Here is a 13,520-nt window from a genome sequence, read left to right as displayed (position 1 = left end):
CACAATTTGGGACGAACCCCATGATTTACAATAAAGGGTATTTCACAAGGAAATCCCTGATTTTACAAAACATGTTTATTTATTTTATTGAGCCACTACTTCAAGCTTGTTAGTACTCCATAGCACTTTTCCTTGATTCACATTAGGTCACCTGAAACATGTTTAAAAATATTTTATCAGCGGGGAAATACTGGCGAGTCATTCAGGTTATATAAAATGACACATCAGTTATGAATTAGAGCATAAGAGCGATTACAATGGCTACTATCTTATTTTTATCTGTCGCTGTGTCACACCCTGGTGACGATGGTCATACCACTATTGAGTCCTTTCACCCAAGTAGTGATGATTATCACTGTTAGGTCGGTGAACCTAACCGTGAGAAATTAGTAATGTGCACAATACTCCACTTGCCAGTGATTCAAGATAACCACGACTTAATCACTGTAATTATAACTTTGAACATAATTGGAGTATTGTAAAACATTGGTAATAAAAAGAGAATGACTCACATTGCAAGTTTAATTGGGCAGAGTTTAGCCTACTGATTTAGCCGTGTAACCTAGTTTAAATAACAATGCACACGAAACTAGGTCAGTAACTTAATACAACATTTACGATAAGCCCTGATTTGGGCAGCACTTAAACATCCATCGGATCGGTTTCAATCGATCGGACATTGTATCGTAGCAGTGATCGAGTTAATACCCTGTATCGTAGCAGCGTTTTCCTGCTTTAAACTTGATTTTCGAACAGAATAAGTGTGATTTTGAAAGTTTTCTCGAGCACAGACAATTAGGCCATGCACAGGCAATTTATAGCAAAATTTAAGGTTTTACGCGGCCCGCGTAAACCTTAATAAAAACTTACACGGCCCGCGAGGGCCACCTAGTCTACAACTAGGGCTACCGTGTCACCGGTACGGTTGCCACATGTGCGACACGTGGCCTGGAATGCTTATCCGGTCAACTTTACTTTGACGCGGCCCGCGTAAGCCTAAGCTTACGTTTTACGCGGCCCACATGAAACTCAAAATTCTTGTTTTCTTGGTTTTTCATGCACATTAGGGTTTCAGGGTTCCGGGTTTTCACTTACGAGTTGTTTTGGGAAATTTTTGCAGGTCCTTACAATAGTCATGGTTTATAAATAGCTATATAAAGAACTCTTTTAAAAAACACCAAAGTATACACTTTCTCTCAACATCCCATCAAGACTAAGGCATCATAACGGGAATCATGGCTTCATCATAATCGTCTGCGAAGATAACCATTCCCACAAGTAAGTGCCTATAATTTCATGTTCATAATTATGTAATTCTTGAACAAACATGATTAGGGTTCTATGTTTTTAACACATGTTTAAAGATATAACCAACAAATTATTGATATACTACACACATACAAGTGCACATATCGTATATATAATATAGTGTTGGCAAGAACAAGATATCGTTCTCAGGACACAAGGATTGGTAGCTCTTTGTACGAAATCCTCATCAATTGATGGTCAATAGGGGTGAAGGCGTATTAATAGTAGATTTGAATAGAAACGAAGTAACGAAATTGTTCCAAAGAAGAAATCATATATAAGAGAATGTATCATCTAGAATATAATCAATGCTATAGACTTAGAAGGATTCATAAAACCTTTGACAAACACTTTGAAAATACTTTTAAATTTATGGCTTAAGACAACCTACATATGCTAATGTCTAATGATATGTCACCCACTAGGGAAATCATCATACCACCGTCATACATGTCATGCATGGGAACATCCCAACAAGTTCTTAAGACGTTTTATTCAATTTTAGTTACCAGATAGCACACTTAATCAATCGGTTAGACTTATGATTTATATCTCACTCACTTGAGCACCTGATATCGTGGACTCACAAAACCAACACAAATTAATAATAATAATAATAATAATAATAATAATAATAATAATAATAATAATAATAATAATAATAATAATAATCAAAACAAGCATAAGTTCATAACCGTCAATCATAAGCGGAAACTTGGCCTTGTTTCATGTTTAGTTATACGTACAATACCAAGATAGTCTAGCTAAGCATTGTAATGGAAATGAAAAAAAAAAAAAAAAACTAAAGAGACATAAACATTATGGAAATGAAGAAATATGTACAAGATTAAGGTGTCATCAATCTTCACTACTAATTACGTTCTCTAATCAAATGGGCTGCTTCTCTACTCAAACGACCATTTAGGTGTCTCTACTGGTCTCTCATGTCATCCTCTAGTGATCTCTCTGCTGGTCTGGCCGCAACCTCCTTTTATAGGCTCGCTTAGTGCTTCTACCGACATGTGTACGGTCTGTAGCTAGGCTGAGCCGAAGGCTGTAATGTGTTTTGTGGTGGGTTAAAAAGTGATTGTTTTCAAACAAAATTAAGTTTTAAATTTGTAAAAATGTTATGATACGTCCACTTACTAATATACACAATGCGCAAGTGCATCCATCGTACGCGTAATATAGCTTTGGTAAGATACCATATATCCTCCAAGGATACAAAGACTCAGTAATTGAAATCAGTCATTCTAGTTAAACCCAAAAGATGTGTGTGAAAAGATCAAGCTTATTGAAACCACTAATCATTCCCATCCTTAAAGTACATGGGTTATATGGTAATTAGTATAAAGATTGGCGGTTACAAAGTTGAGGGGCTATTTGTGACTAAATAGAAGATGGAAACCGCCACCCTCAAGGGTTGCGATCCCTTGGAGACACAACTCCAGATCGATGGCAGCCATACACAAAGGAGGAGACGCGACTTTTGGCTTTTGAACACACCTCTTTAAGATTCATTCTCATCCACACAATCTAGAGACACACCCGTTCATGAAGAGACGCGTCTATTCACTCGTACCCATTAGAAACTATAAATAGGGCTTAGAATTCATTTGTAAAATACATTCCATTGTATTGTATTCAAATTCTCAGTTTATATATTCAAGTTATTCGATTGTCTAGAGATCAAAGATCTATTAGGGCCAACAATTGGTATCAGAGCATCAGGCTCTAGGCATCGTAGGGAATTCACGATCAAGTTTTATTATTCTTTCTCAATTCACAAGTTAGTTTTATTTTCGGTTCAGGGTCAAACCAGGGGTTAGGAATCTAGGGTTTTGATTCCGGGGTTTAGTGCGAATGAGATTGATTGGTTATTACGCGTTGGAGTTATACGCGGCTTAAGAATTAAAGGTTCTAGAAAGTCAAAGTTTAGCGGTACAGGAGTTCGTATTGGTGGTTAGAAATTTTTTAAACAAGAAAAATAAGGTTATTAAAAGTGAAGATTGTTTGGTCAGAAGATATGTCGGGAACAACCGGACCGACTCCACAAATTGTAATTCAATAGGAAGGAAGTTCTCTTTCCCAATTTCAGTGTCCAATCCTGAAACCGACAAATTACATGGTTTGGGCAATTCGGATCAAAATGATTTTGGAAGTAAATGGACTTTGGGAAACGATTGAACCGGCAGAGAATACACAGTCGGATGTTAAGAAAGATAAGTCGGCAATTTCTAATCTATTCCAAGCAATATCGGAAGATGTCGTATTGCAAGTTGCAAATTGCAAGACTGCAAAAGAAATTCAGGAAAATTTGAAGACGAGACATGTTGGTGTAGACCGAGTGCAAAAGGCGCGTTTACATACACTCATGTTAGAATTTGAGTTATTGGAAATGAAGGAAGATGACACAATAGATGAGTTCACTTCAAAGATCTATAGTATTGTTACACGGGCAAGCGAGTACGGAAGGACGTTGAATCAATCTACTCTGGTACGAAAACTTCTAAACGCCATGCCAGATAGATTTATTCAAATAGTTGCATCGATCGAGCAATACTTCAATCTAGACACAATGACACTAGACGAAGCTATTGGTAGATTAAAAGCGTATGAAGAAAGGTTAAAGTTGAAGAAAAAGGAAAGCCCCGTGAACAATCTAGAAGAACTCTTGTATGCGGGTCATGGACAACATGTTGGAAATCGTGGACGAGGGAGATTCAGCCCGTCACGAGGCCAAGGGAGAAGCAATTATCAACATAGGGGTGAAGGACACACCTCTTACGAGATGGAAGAAACCGACAAACCACAAAGGGATGATAGCAAGCAAGAAACATCGGCTATGAGAGATAAGTCAAAAATCACTTGTTATATATGTGAGAAACTTGGGCACTTTGCATACGAATGCCCAACCAAGATAACCAAAGAAAATGAGACACTCTTGGTCGAAACAGAAGAAGATGATGAACCGACACTTCTAATGTGCCCACACTTTGAAGAGAAGTAGAAACATGGAATTTGGTCGTGTGAAACGATCAAAGGGAAGAACCGTGTGATGCGGAGAGAGATAACCTGTGAAAGGTACAACAAAACAATCTAGTGATTGGATCAGGTAAAAATGAAGAATCTGTGAAGGAAGTAGTATGAAGAACCCGTTGTGAGAGACAATCATACTAAGGAGATTAAATCTGTGATAGATCAAGGAAAAGACATGTGTGCGAAACATACAAATAACCCTGTGACTGGGTGAAAAGAAGGTTTTGTTGTGTGATACAACCGCAAGAGAAGTCCTAGTGAGTCGGTTTTTCTAAAATTTTTATGAGATGGATTCAAATCATATGATATGATGGTGGTCAAGTTAATCAAGACCGGTGGAGTTCGTGTTCAGACAACTACACAAGAAAAGGTTCGTGTGATACAAATCAAGTACGGTCAAGACAAGTGTGAAGCAAAATATCCGTGTGAAGTAAGTTCATGTGAAGCGAGTTCGAGTGAATCAAGGTTCGTGAGGAGCAAGGTTGATGAATAAGAAGATTCCATGTGAAGTGTTGGATACCGAGGAGTTTCAAGAAGGTGGAATTAATCAACGTTTAAGATCTACAACAACTCAAGGATGTTCATGATTAGGGGGTGAATGAAACCACTAATCATTCCCATCCTTAAAGTACATGGGTTATATGGTAATTAGTATAAAGATTGGCGGTTACAAAGTTGAGGGGCTATTTGTGACTAAACAGAAGATGGAAACCGCCACCCTCAAGGGGTGCGATCCCTTGGAGACACAACTCCAGATCGATGGTAGCCATACACAAAGGAGGAGAATCGACTTTTGGCTTATTAACACACCTCTTCAAGATTCATTCTCATCCACACAATCTAGAGACACACCCGTTCACGAAGAGACGCGTCTATTCACTCGTACCCATTAGAAACTATAAATAGGGCTTAGAATTCATTTCTAAAATACATTCCATTGTATCGTATTCAAATTCTCAGTTTATATATTCAAGTTATTCGATTGTCTAGAGATCAAAGATCCATTGGGGCCAACAATTATAACAAGAAAGAAAAAAACAAGGAATGTAAAAGATAATTAATTACAAGTAAGAATCACTTAGTTTCAATTCCCCAAGTGATACAATTGATTTCAAAATATGGATTACAAAAGATAGAGGAAATGGCTTCGGTTAAGGCTACCAAATCACACTCCTCTTTGGAATGTTTCCACAATCATATCACTTGACAAGCACATAAAGTTCTATGAAGTTTAAGTGATAATGTGTGAACCAGTGCACAATAAAATGAGAAGACCCCAGTCATGAGTTTCAAGCTCTACAAACAGTTTTTGAAAGTTGTCGTGATCATGTCACATGACAACCACCGTAATGTTGGAATTAGAGTATCAAGTGATGACTTTAGACAAGGTATATACAACACTTATTTTGATCTTTGAGTTCCAAGCTAGCTTCATGTACACAATATATGTATAAACAAAAGAGACTTGCTACATGGATTCTAGTTTCATCAAGTTGCACTAAACAAGATAGCTCTAATAATAGGTTTCACCTTCTCTGTTGTCTTTATAATACAAAAGAGTATTACCCTATATACAAGGACCATACCAAAAATGATTCCAAGATCCACCCATTTAGAATATCCCATCTCCACTTGCAATAAATCCTTCAATAACATGTCTCCATTAACCTTAGGACCTCCCTCATACTCAGGAAACATAAGACCATGAAACTCATTTTTGTACAATCCTTGTAATGCATACTTGTGGAATGAAACATGGTACATAGGGTATTTCCAAAACACTGGAGCTAGATCATCTGGCAACCTAAAAAATCCAGCACTTAGTATCATCATACCTTGGATTCCTGCACCGGTTATAATGCCCATGAGCAAATTTGGCACCATGGTTGCTACGATCATCATGAGGCATTCAACGAGTAACATTGATGCGAAGAGCACTAATGCAAAGTAGGTGAATTGCTCATATTAAGCGAGTATGCTATTACTCCTGGGATAAAAGATAAGAGAAGTAGGTAGGGCGTTGAGGAGATCGCATAGCTGATAACAAATGATCCAACCCCATAATGCCCATTTAATCTTTCCCATTTAAGCAAGAAACATCGGCTATGAGAGATAAGTCAAAAATCACTTGCTATATATGTGAGAAACTTGGGCACTTTGCATACGAATGCCCAACCAAGATAACCAAAGAAAATGAGACACTCTTGGTCGAAACAGAAGAAGATGATGAACCGACACTTCTAATGTGCCCACACTTTGAAGAGAAGTAGAAACATGGAATTTGGTCGTGTGAAACGATCAAAGGGAAGAACCGTGTGATGCGGAGAGAGATAACCTGTGAAAGGTACAACAAAACAATCTAGTGATTGGATCAGGTAAAAATGAAGAATCTGTGAAGGAAGTAGTATGAAGAACCCGTTGTGAGAGACAATCATACTACGGAGATTAAATCTGTGATAGATCAAGGAAAAGACATGTGTGCGAAACATACAAATAACCCTGTGACTGGGTGAAAAGAAGGTTTTGTTGTGTGATACAACCGCAAGAGAAGTCTGAGTGAGTCGGTTTTTCTAAAATTTTTCTGAGATGGATTCAAATTATATGATATGATGGTGGTCAAGTTAATCAAGACCGGTGGAGTTCGTGTTCAGACAACTACACAAGAAAAGGTTCGTGTGATACAAATCAAGTACGGTCAAGACAAGTGTGAAGCAAAATATCCGTGTGAAGTAAGTTCATGTGAAGCGAGTTCGAGTGAATCAAGGTTCGTGAGGAGCAAGGTTGATGAATAAGAAGATTCCATGTGAAGTGTTGGATACCGAGGAGTTTCAAGAAGGTGGAATTAATCAACGTTTAAGATCTACAACAACTCAAGGATGTTCATGATTAGGGGGTGAATGAAACCACTAATCATTCCCATCCTTAAAGTACATGGGTTATATGGTAATTAGTATAAAGATTGCCGGTTACAAAGTTGAGGGGCTATTTGTGACTAAACAGAAGATGGAAACCGCCACCCTCAAGGGGTGCGATCCCTTGGAGACACAACTCTAGATCGATGGTAGCCATACACAAAGGAGGAGACGCGACTTTTGGCTTATTAACACACCTCTTCAAGATTCATTCTCATCCACACAATCTAGAGACACACCCGTTCACGAAGAGACGCGTCTATTCACTCGTACCCATTAGAAACTATAAATAGGGCTTAGAATTCATTTCTAAAATACATTCCATTGTATCGTATTCAAATTCTCAGTTTATATATTCAAGTTATTCGATTGTCTAGAGATCAAAGATCCATTGGGGCCAACAATTATAACAAGAAAGAAAAAAACAAGGAATGTAAAAGATAATTAATTACAAGTAAGAATCACTTAGTTTCAATTCCCCAAGTGATACAATTGATTTCAAAATATGGATTACAAAAGATAGAGGAAATGGCTTCGGTTAAGGCTACCAAATCACACTCCTCTTTGGAATGTTTCCACAATCATATCACTTGACAAGCACATAAAGTTCTATGAAGTTTAAGTGATAATGTGTGCGCCAGTGCACAATAAAATGAGAAGACCCAAGTCATGAGTTTCAAGCTCTACAAACAGTTTTGGAAAGTTGTCGTGATCATGTCACATGACAACCACCGTAATGTTGGAATTAGAGTATCAAGTGATGACTTTAGGCAAGGTATATACAACACTTATTTTGATCTTTGAGTTCCAAGCTAGCTTCATGTACACAATATATGTATAAACAAAAGAGACTTGCTACATGGATTCTAGTTTCATCAAGTTGCACTAAACAAGATAGCTCTAATAATAGGTTTCACCTTCTCTGTTGTCTTTATAATACAAAAGAGTATTACCCTATATACAAGGACCATACCAAAAATGATTCCAAGATCCACCCATTTAGAATATCCCATCTCCACTTGCAATAAATCCTTCAATAACATGTCTCCATTAACCTTAGGACCTCCCTCATACTCAGGAAACATAAGACCATGAAACTCATTTTTGTACAATCCTTGTAATGCATACTTGTGGAATGAAACATGGTACATAGGGTATTTCCAAAACACTGGAGCTAGATCATCTGGCAACCTAAAAAATCCAGCACTTAGTATCATCATACCTTGGATTCCTGCACCGGTTATAATGCCCATGAGCAAATTTGGCACGATGGTTGCTACGATCATCATGAGGCATTCAACGAGTAACATTGATGCGAAGAGCACTAATGCAAAGTAGGTGAATTGCTCATATTCTCTCTGAAGGCCAACAAGCGAGTAAGCTATTACTCCTGGGATAAAAGATAAGAGAAGTAGGTAGGGCGTTGAGGAGATCGCATGGCTGATAACAAATGATCCAACCCCATAATGCCCATTTAATCTTTCCCATTGAAAGACCTACACATAAAAAGAATTCGGTAAAAGCACATTATCTTTCTTCTAGAAGACTAGAACACATGAAATCCATCAACAAACCTTAAATTCCTCAATGAAGGAGGGGAAGCCGCCAATAGCCATGATGGTAAGGAATGAAGAGATATACATGAGCATTGAAATCCTACCCTGTCATTGTGAACGGTAGCAAACTGTTTTTAAATCTTAATATTCGACAATGCGAAATATAAAAAGGGTATATATTTAGGTTATTAACATACGTTTAAGGAGCCAAATCCATATCCAAGATTGTAGAAGACTGTTCCTACCGAAAAACCCAAAACAATATATATACCAAGCCTTAACCAATAATATCCTATATCGCGATACATGTTTATAAATGATCTTTTTACGAGCACCCAACATTGCGTAATGAAACCAGCCTTCAGGAATCCTGCTTTTCCAGTCAGGCCTCCTTCCTTCAAAATTCAAAATTGTGATTATCTGCTTCTGCTAATGTATTCTGTGTAGACCTTGGTTAAAATAAGATAACATAGTAAGATCAGTACCTGTCCACATGTAGCAGCTATTTCACTTTTGACATCCATATATATATCAGATGACTTGTAGGATTCAGAAAGTACATCAACTACTTTCTCAACAGTTAAATGTCCACTATCATGGTCCTAAAGTGGGAAAAGAAGAGTAGTTAGTTAAACAAAAAGGTAATAAGCTGAAGTTGATGACAGTGAATTACCTTTTAAACATCAGAGACATTAATATTAATATATACAATAAACATGATCTTCTATTGGAACTATTATTCAGCAAGACCATGTGTCTTTGGCAATTTAATATATTACTTAATGATGTGAAAGAGTGACCTACCTCATCAAAGTCTGTGTTGATAGTGATGAGAAAGTGATCAGCAGGATTTTGTAGATCTGGACAAGGAAAACCATTTGCTGCAAAAAACTGATTATAACAACAAAAGTAGTTACCGTATTGATTTTGTTATAATGGTAAATTGTCATCACCAGAAAATGAAAATTACCTGATTTGCTGCAAAAGTAGGACCAAAATATATCATTCTCCCCAATGAGAGAAGACACAAATTATGAAAAAGCCCAAAAACATGGCTACTAGGTTGATGGATAGCTGCTAAAACTGTCATCCCATATTGTTGTGTGAGCTTAACAATCCGGTCCATAACATAATATGACGCTGCGCTGTCCAGACCACTCGTAGGCTCGTCAAGCAAAAGAAGTTTAGGGTGCGTTAGGAGTTGTAAGCAGATGCTTAGACGTCGTTTTTGGCCACCGCTAAGACCTTTGATTCCCCAACCACCTATTCTTGTGTTCATGGATTCTTGGAGCCCCATCTCCCTTATAATTCTATCTGCTCTTTCCCTCTTTTGGGATCTTGGCATGGACTTAGGCAGTTGTAGTTCAGCTGAGTAGTATACTGTTTCTTTAACCGTTAAAGTCCAGGTTAAAACTTGTTCTTGAGTCATATATGCCTATGCCAATATTAAATAGTTGTACTCAAAATTCACGTTCTAAACAAACATACACAATAAGATTCCACTCACGGCAAGTTATTGGTAAAGCCTGGGGAGGGCGAGATGAGAGCACACATTTTCTCTATTCCTGAAGATAGAGAAGTTGCACTCACTAAGACCCCCTGTCGAACATTTGGAAAAACCCGACGAAAAAATGGTCTGACACTTGAAGAAAAAATGCAACCTTGTGTTCCTTTCTTGTACTAGCTAGAATGTTCTAAATTAAAAGAAATTTGACTCGGGACAGAATTGTACACATACCATAGTGCCATATGTGAGTCTTTGCTTCCTTCCATTTATTAAAACGTGTCCGCTGCTCCTTATGTTTGTCGCCAACCGTCCTGAAGTTGTAAACAATATAGATCTAAATCCATAGTTGTTTGTACGTAGAGACAAATATCAAGTAAATATAAGAACCTAACCATTAATTGGTAGATATTACTAAAATTTAACTTAAACTTTATAATTAGCGGTTGTGAAAGCTGGGTCAAGTCACAAGTGTGTTCCGGGTCCTTTGGATAGTAAGTTGTTGGCATAGAATACATGGTGTATGTCAATGCCTAATCAAAGATTGTGTTAAGTATCCTATAAATATGTCTTACAAGTAACTGTGAATCAATTTTAAATATATCAGCTTGTTAGTAGGCCCATCACACTTCTTTATTTTAATATTTTATATAAATCTCTGTTTTATACGTTGTTTTTTCACATATCAGTTATCCTTACTGCTCATGCATAGTAATGTTATGACCCCGAGGTCTATAGAGATAGTTTTTAAAAGACTTAGTTTTGCTATTAAAAAAAAGAGGGTATCGGCGGAGCTTGTTACCCGTTTACCAACTATCTCAATGTAAATTCATAACCCTATTGTTGATTTGGATTTAAACAATTTCGACAACGTGCTTGGGTCAGATGGATAGTTACATACATACCAGCCAAAGAATCTAGGAGAGTCGACTTGCCACAACCAGAAGGACCCATGATGGCCACTATCTCTCCTGGTTTAGCATAACCAGTTGCACCAGAAAGTATGGTTTTACATGAACTTCCATTAGAGCTTGAAACCGAAACTCGAAGGTCCTCCCATGTCAAATGCGCTCCACTTCTTTTCTTCATCACAAGGGACTCATTATCAACCATTTCGACTCCCCATTTTCCTTCTCCATCTTGTTCTGGAAATATTTCATTGTTGTGTACTACACTACCCATTAAAGATCAAACGTCAATGTATAGAAATACAAAGAGTTTGATTGTGTGTGTGTGTGTGTGTGTGTGTGTGTGTGTGTGTGTGAGAGAGAGAGAGAGAGAGAGAGAGAGAGAGAGAGATGGATATAGTTTGTAAATAGTGAGAAGAGTAGGGCTAAATATATAGCAAGAGCATGGCAATGGTAATTCTGTGGATTTAATTTTTGTGGAGAGAAATGCATGTACTGCAATCATAAAACTAAACAAAGAAATGCCAAAATGCATAGCCTTATATCCCGTGCACCACATTTGATTGTTTTTCTTTATTCAAGTCATTAACATGTGGATGTAATCCCGATCATTAGTGAAGCCACAAAAGCTTAATATATTGTATTGTAAATTATAGAAACAGCGTTTAGTGTGACAATTAGTATGTATTTAAAATTTAAGATTTAGAGTGTCAAAACTACAACTTGGTAACCAAGTGATGTGTCAATTGTATACGTATACAAAAAGTCGCCTATAATTGATGCAACCCTAGCATACGACAATTCGATGGGTATAAGTAGGATGAACGCTTTCAAATTACGTTAAAATCATAATTCTCTTTATGCAATTGATGTTGTTTCAAGTTTAATAAATCAATTGTGTGCATAATCAATGTTTCTAGGCAACAATTGGTAGCAGAGCATCAGACTCTTGAAGGAAGTCACCGAGTGCTCACAGGGTATCATATGCTTTAATTGAAGGCCACGGTTGACAAAGGAAGTCAGAATGTCAACAGGACTCCATCGGGCTGTAAACGAAGGGAGCAAACAAAATTTTCGTTCTTGGATTTAAATAACCCTAAATTTCACCAGTTCTTGATAATATTTCCAACTTTCGATTTGTACCACATCATATCACTCTCAACATTCAACTTATTTTTCTCTGACACTACCTAACTAACTAAACCCTAACCCAGTTAGCTGATACCAGATTCCACGTCATCAAAAAATGCCATGTCAGCTGCCACATCATAAAAATGTCACATCAGCTGCCATGTCAGCAAAAGGTGTCACATCAGCAAAAACTAACTGTGTTAGGATTCAATTAGTTACGGAGTGCTAGAGGAAAATAAGTTAAAAGTTGAGAGTGCTGGAGTACAAAATAAAAAGTTAGAGTGTTATCGGTCAATTGAGAAAAGTTGGATTTATTTAAATCAAATATCCTTTTATAAAAGATCAGTTATTTTGTTTTAGTTGTGTACTTGTGTGTCATTTACTTATGTTATTTTAGTCTTCTACATAGGAATCACCGAATGTGCGTGTGTACGAGCTTAGTGGGTCTATGAGGTAAGAATTTCATGAACACAAAATCCATGGAGGTTGAATATTCAGTGATGATAAAACAACTTTTCATTCATATCTTCTTGATTTCTCATGATCGTTGTTATTATTCATCATCAACCACCCATCTCCTACACTTGAATGTTAAATCAAATTGATTTCAACCAAAAACACGTAAATCTAAGATCCAAGAAGTGGTATAAGAGCTGGTCAATCTATTTAACAATCATTAGTTCAACCTTGCTCAAAACCTGTTTGACATCGATTTGAGATGTGAAATTGGACTTCTGATGTGTTACTTGATCGATGTATTTTAGTTATAAGTTTTTGTATATTAATTATGGTAAATATGTATTGATATTAATTTGTTTAAAAAATTTATTGATATTATTGTCACAGCCCCCGACCCTACCATGGACGAGAGCCGTGAAGCCAGATGACGGGTGGTATCGGTGTTTATTAAATTTGCAGCGGAATAAATTATCAGGATCATAGTTAGGAAATAATCTCATAGTTTGTAAAACACCACACCTTTTAATATAAAACAAATGGGCTAAAACCATATTCCATTCAAGTGTTTTTATAGGGATAAACCCTAATTGCTGAAAACATAAATTTCTTTTTATTCAGGTAATCATAGCCACTTTATTTAAGCCTTTAGTGCTCCATAGCAGTCTTCTATTACCTTCACAATAGGTTACCTGAAACGTGTTTG

At 37.0% G+C, this 13,520-nt stretch overlaps 2 protein-coding genes across 4 annotated transcripts; one reads left to right on the top strand and one right to left on the bottom strand.

The window, feature by feature from the left end:
* Nucleotides 1-3,457: 3,457 nt before the first annotated feature.
* On the top strand, nt 3,458-4,318 carry LOC110919562. Its single transcript, XM_022163832.1, has one exon. The coding sequence runs from the start codon at nt 3,458-3,460 to the stop codon at nt 4,316-4,318; it is 861 nt and encodes a 286-aa protein (XP_022019524.1).
* A 1,441-nt stretch (nt 4,319-5,759) lies between these two features.
* On the bottom strand, nt 5,760-11,628 carry LOC110916912 (ABC transporter G family member 11). 3 transcript variants are annotated; one of them, XM_035985227.1, is made up of 9 exons: nt 11,225-11,628; nt 10,554-10,633; nt 9,786-10,250; nt 9,620-9,706; nt 9,301-9,417; nt 9,013-9,210; nt 8,834-8,920; nt 8,568-8,755; nt 5,760-6,268 (listed from the first exon to the last, which is right to left on the bottom strand). In XM_035985227.1, the coding sequence occupies exons 1-9, from the start codon at nt 11,499-11,501 to the stop codon at nt 5,836-5,838; spliced, it is 1,932 nt and encodes a 643-aa protein (XP_035841120.1). In that variant the 5' UTR covers nt 11,502-11,628; the 3' UTR covers nt 5,760-5,835. The 3 variants fall into 3 exon arrangements, with proteins under 3 accessions (XP_035841120.1, XP_022017256.1, XP_035841121.1); XM_022161564.2 differs by lacking the exon at nt 5,760-6,268 and having other exon boundaries at nt 8,059-8,755; nt 11,225-11,627; XM_035985228.1 differs by lacking the exon at nt 5,760-6,268 and having other exon boundaries at nt 8,059-8,755; nt 9,786-10,380; nt 11,225-11,526.
* Between the last annotated feature and the right edge of the window lie 1,892 nt (nt 11,629-13,520).

Source organism: Helianthus annuus, chromosome 16, assembly GCF_002127325.2.
Source record: "Helianthus annuus cultivar XRQ/B chromosome 16, HanXRQr2.0-SUNRISE, whole genome shotgun sequence".
In the NCBI taxonomy this organism is placed as follows: Eukaryota; Viridiplantae; Streptophyta; class Magnoliopsida; order Asterales; family Asteraceae; genus Helianthus; species Helianthus annuus.
The sequence above is the reverse complement of the archived record's forward strand: the minus strand, read 5'-3'. Positions and strand labels throughout refer to the sequence as shown.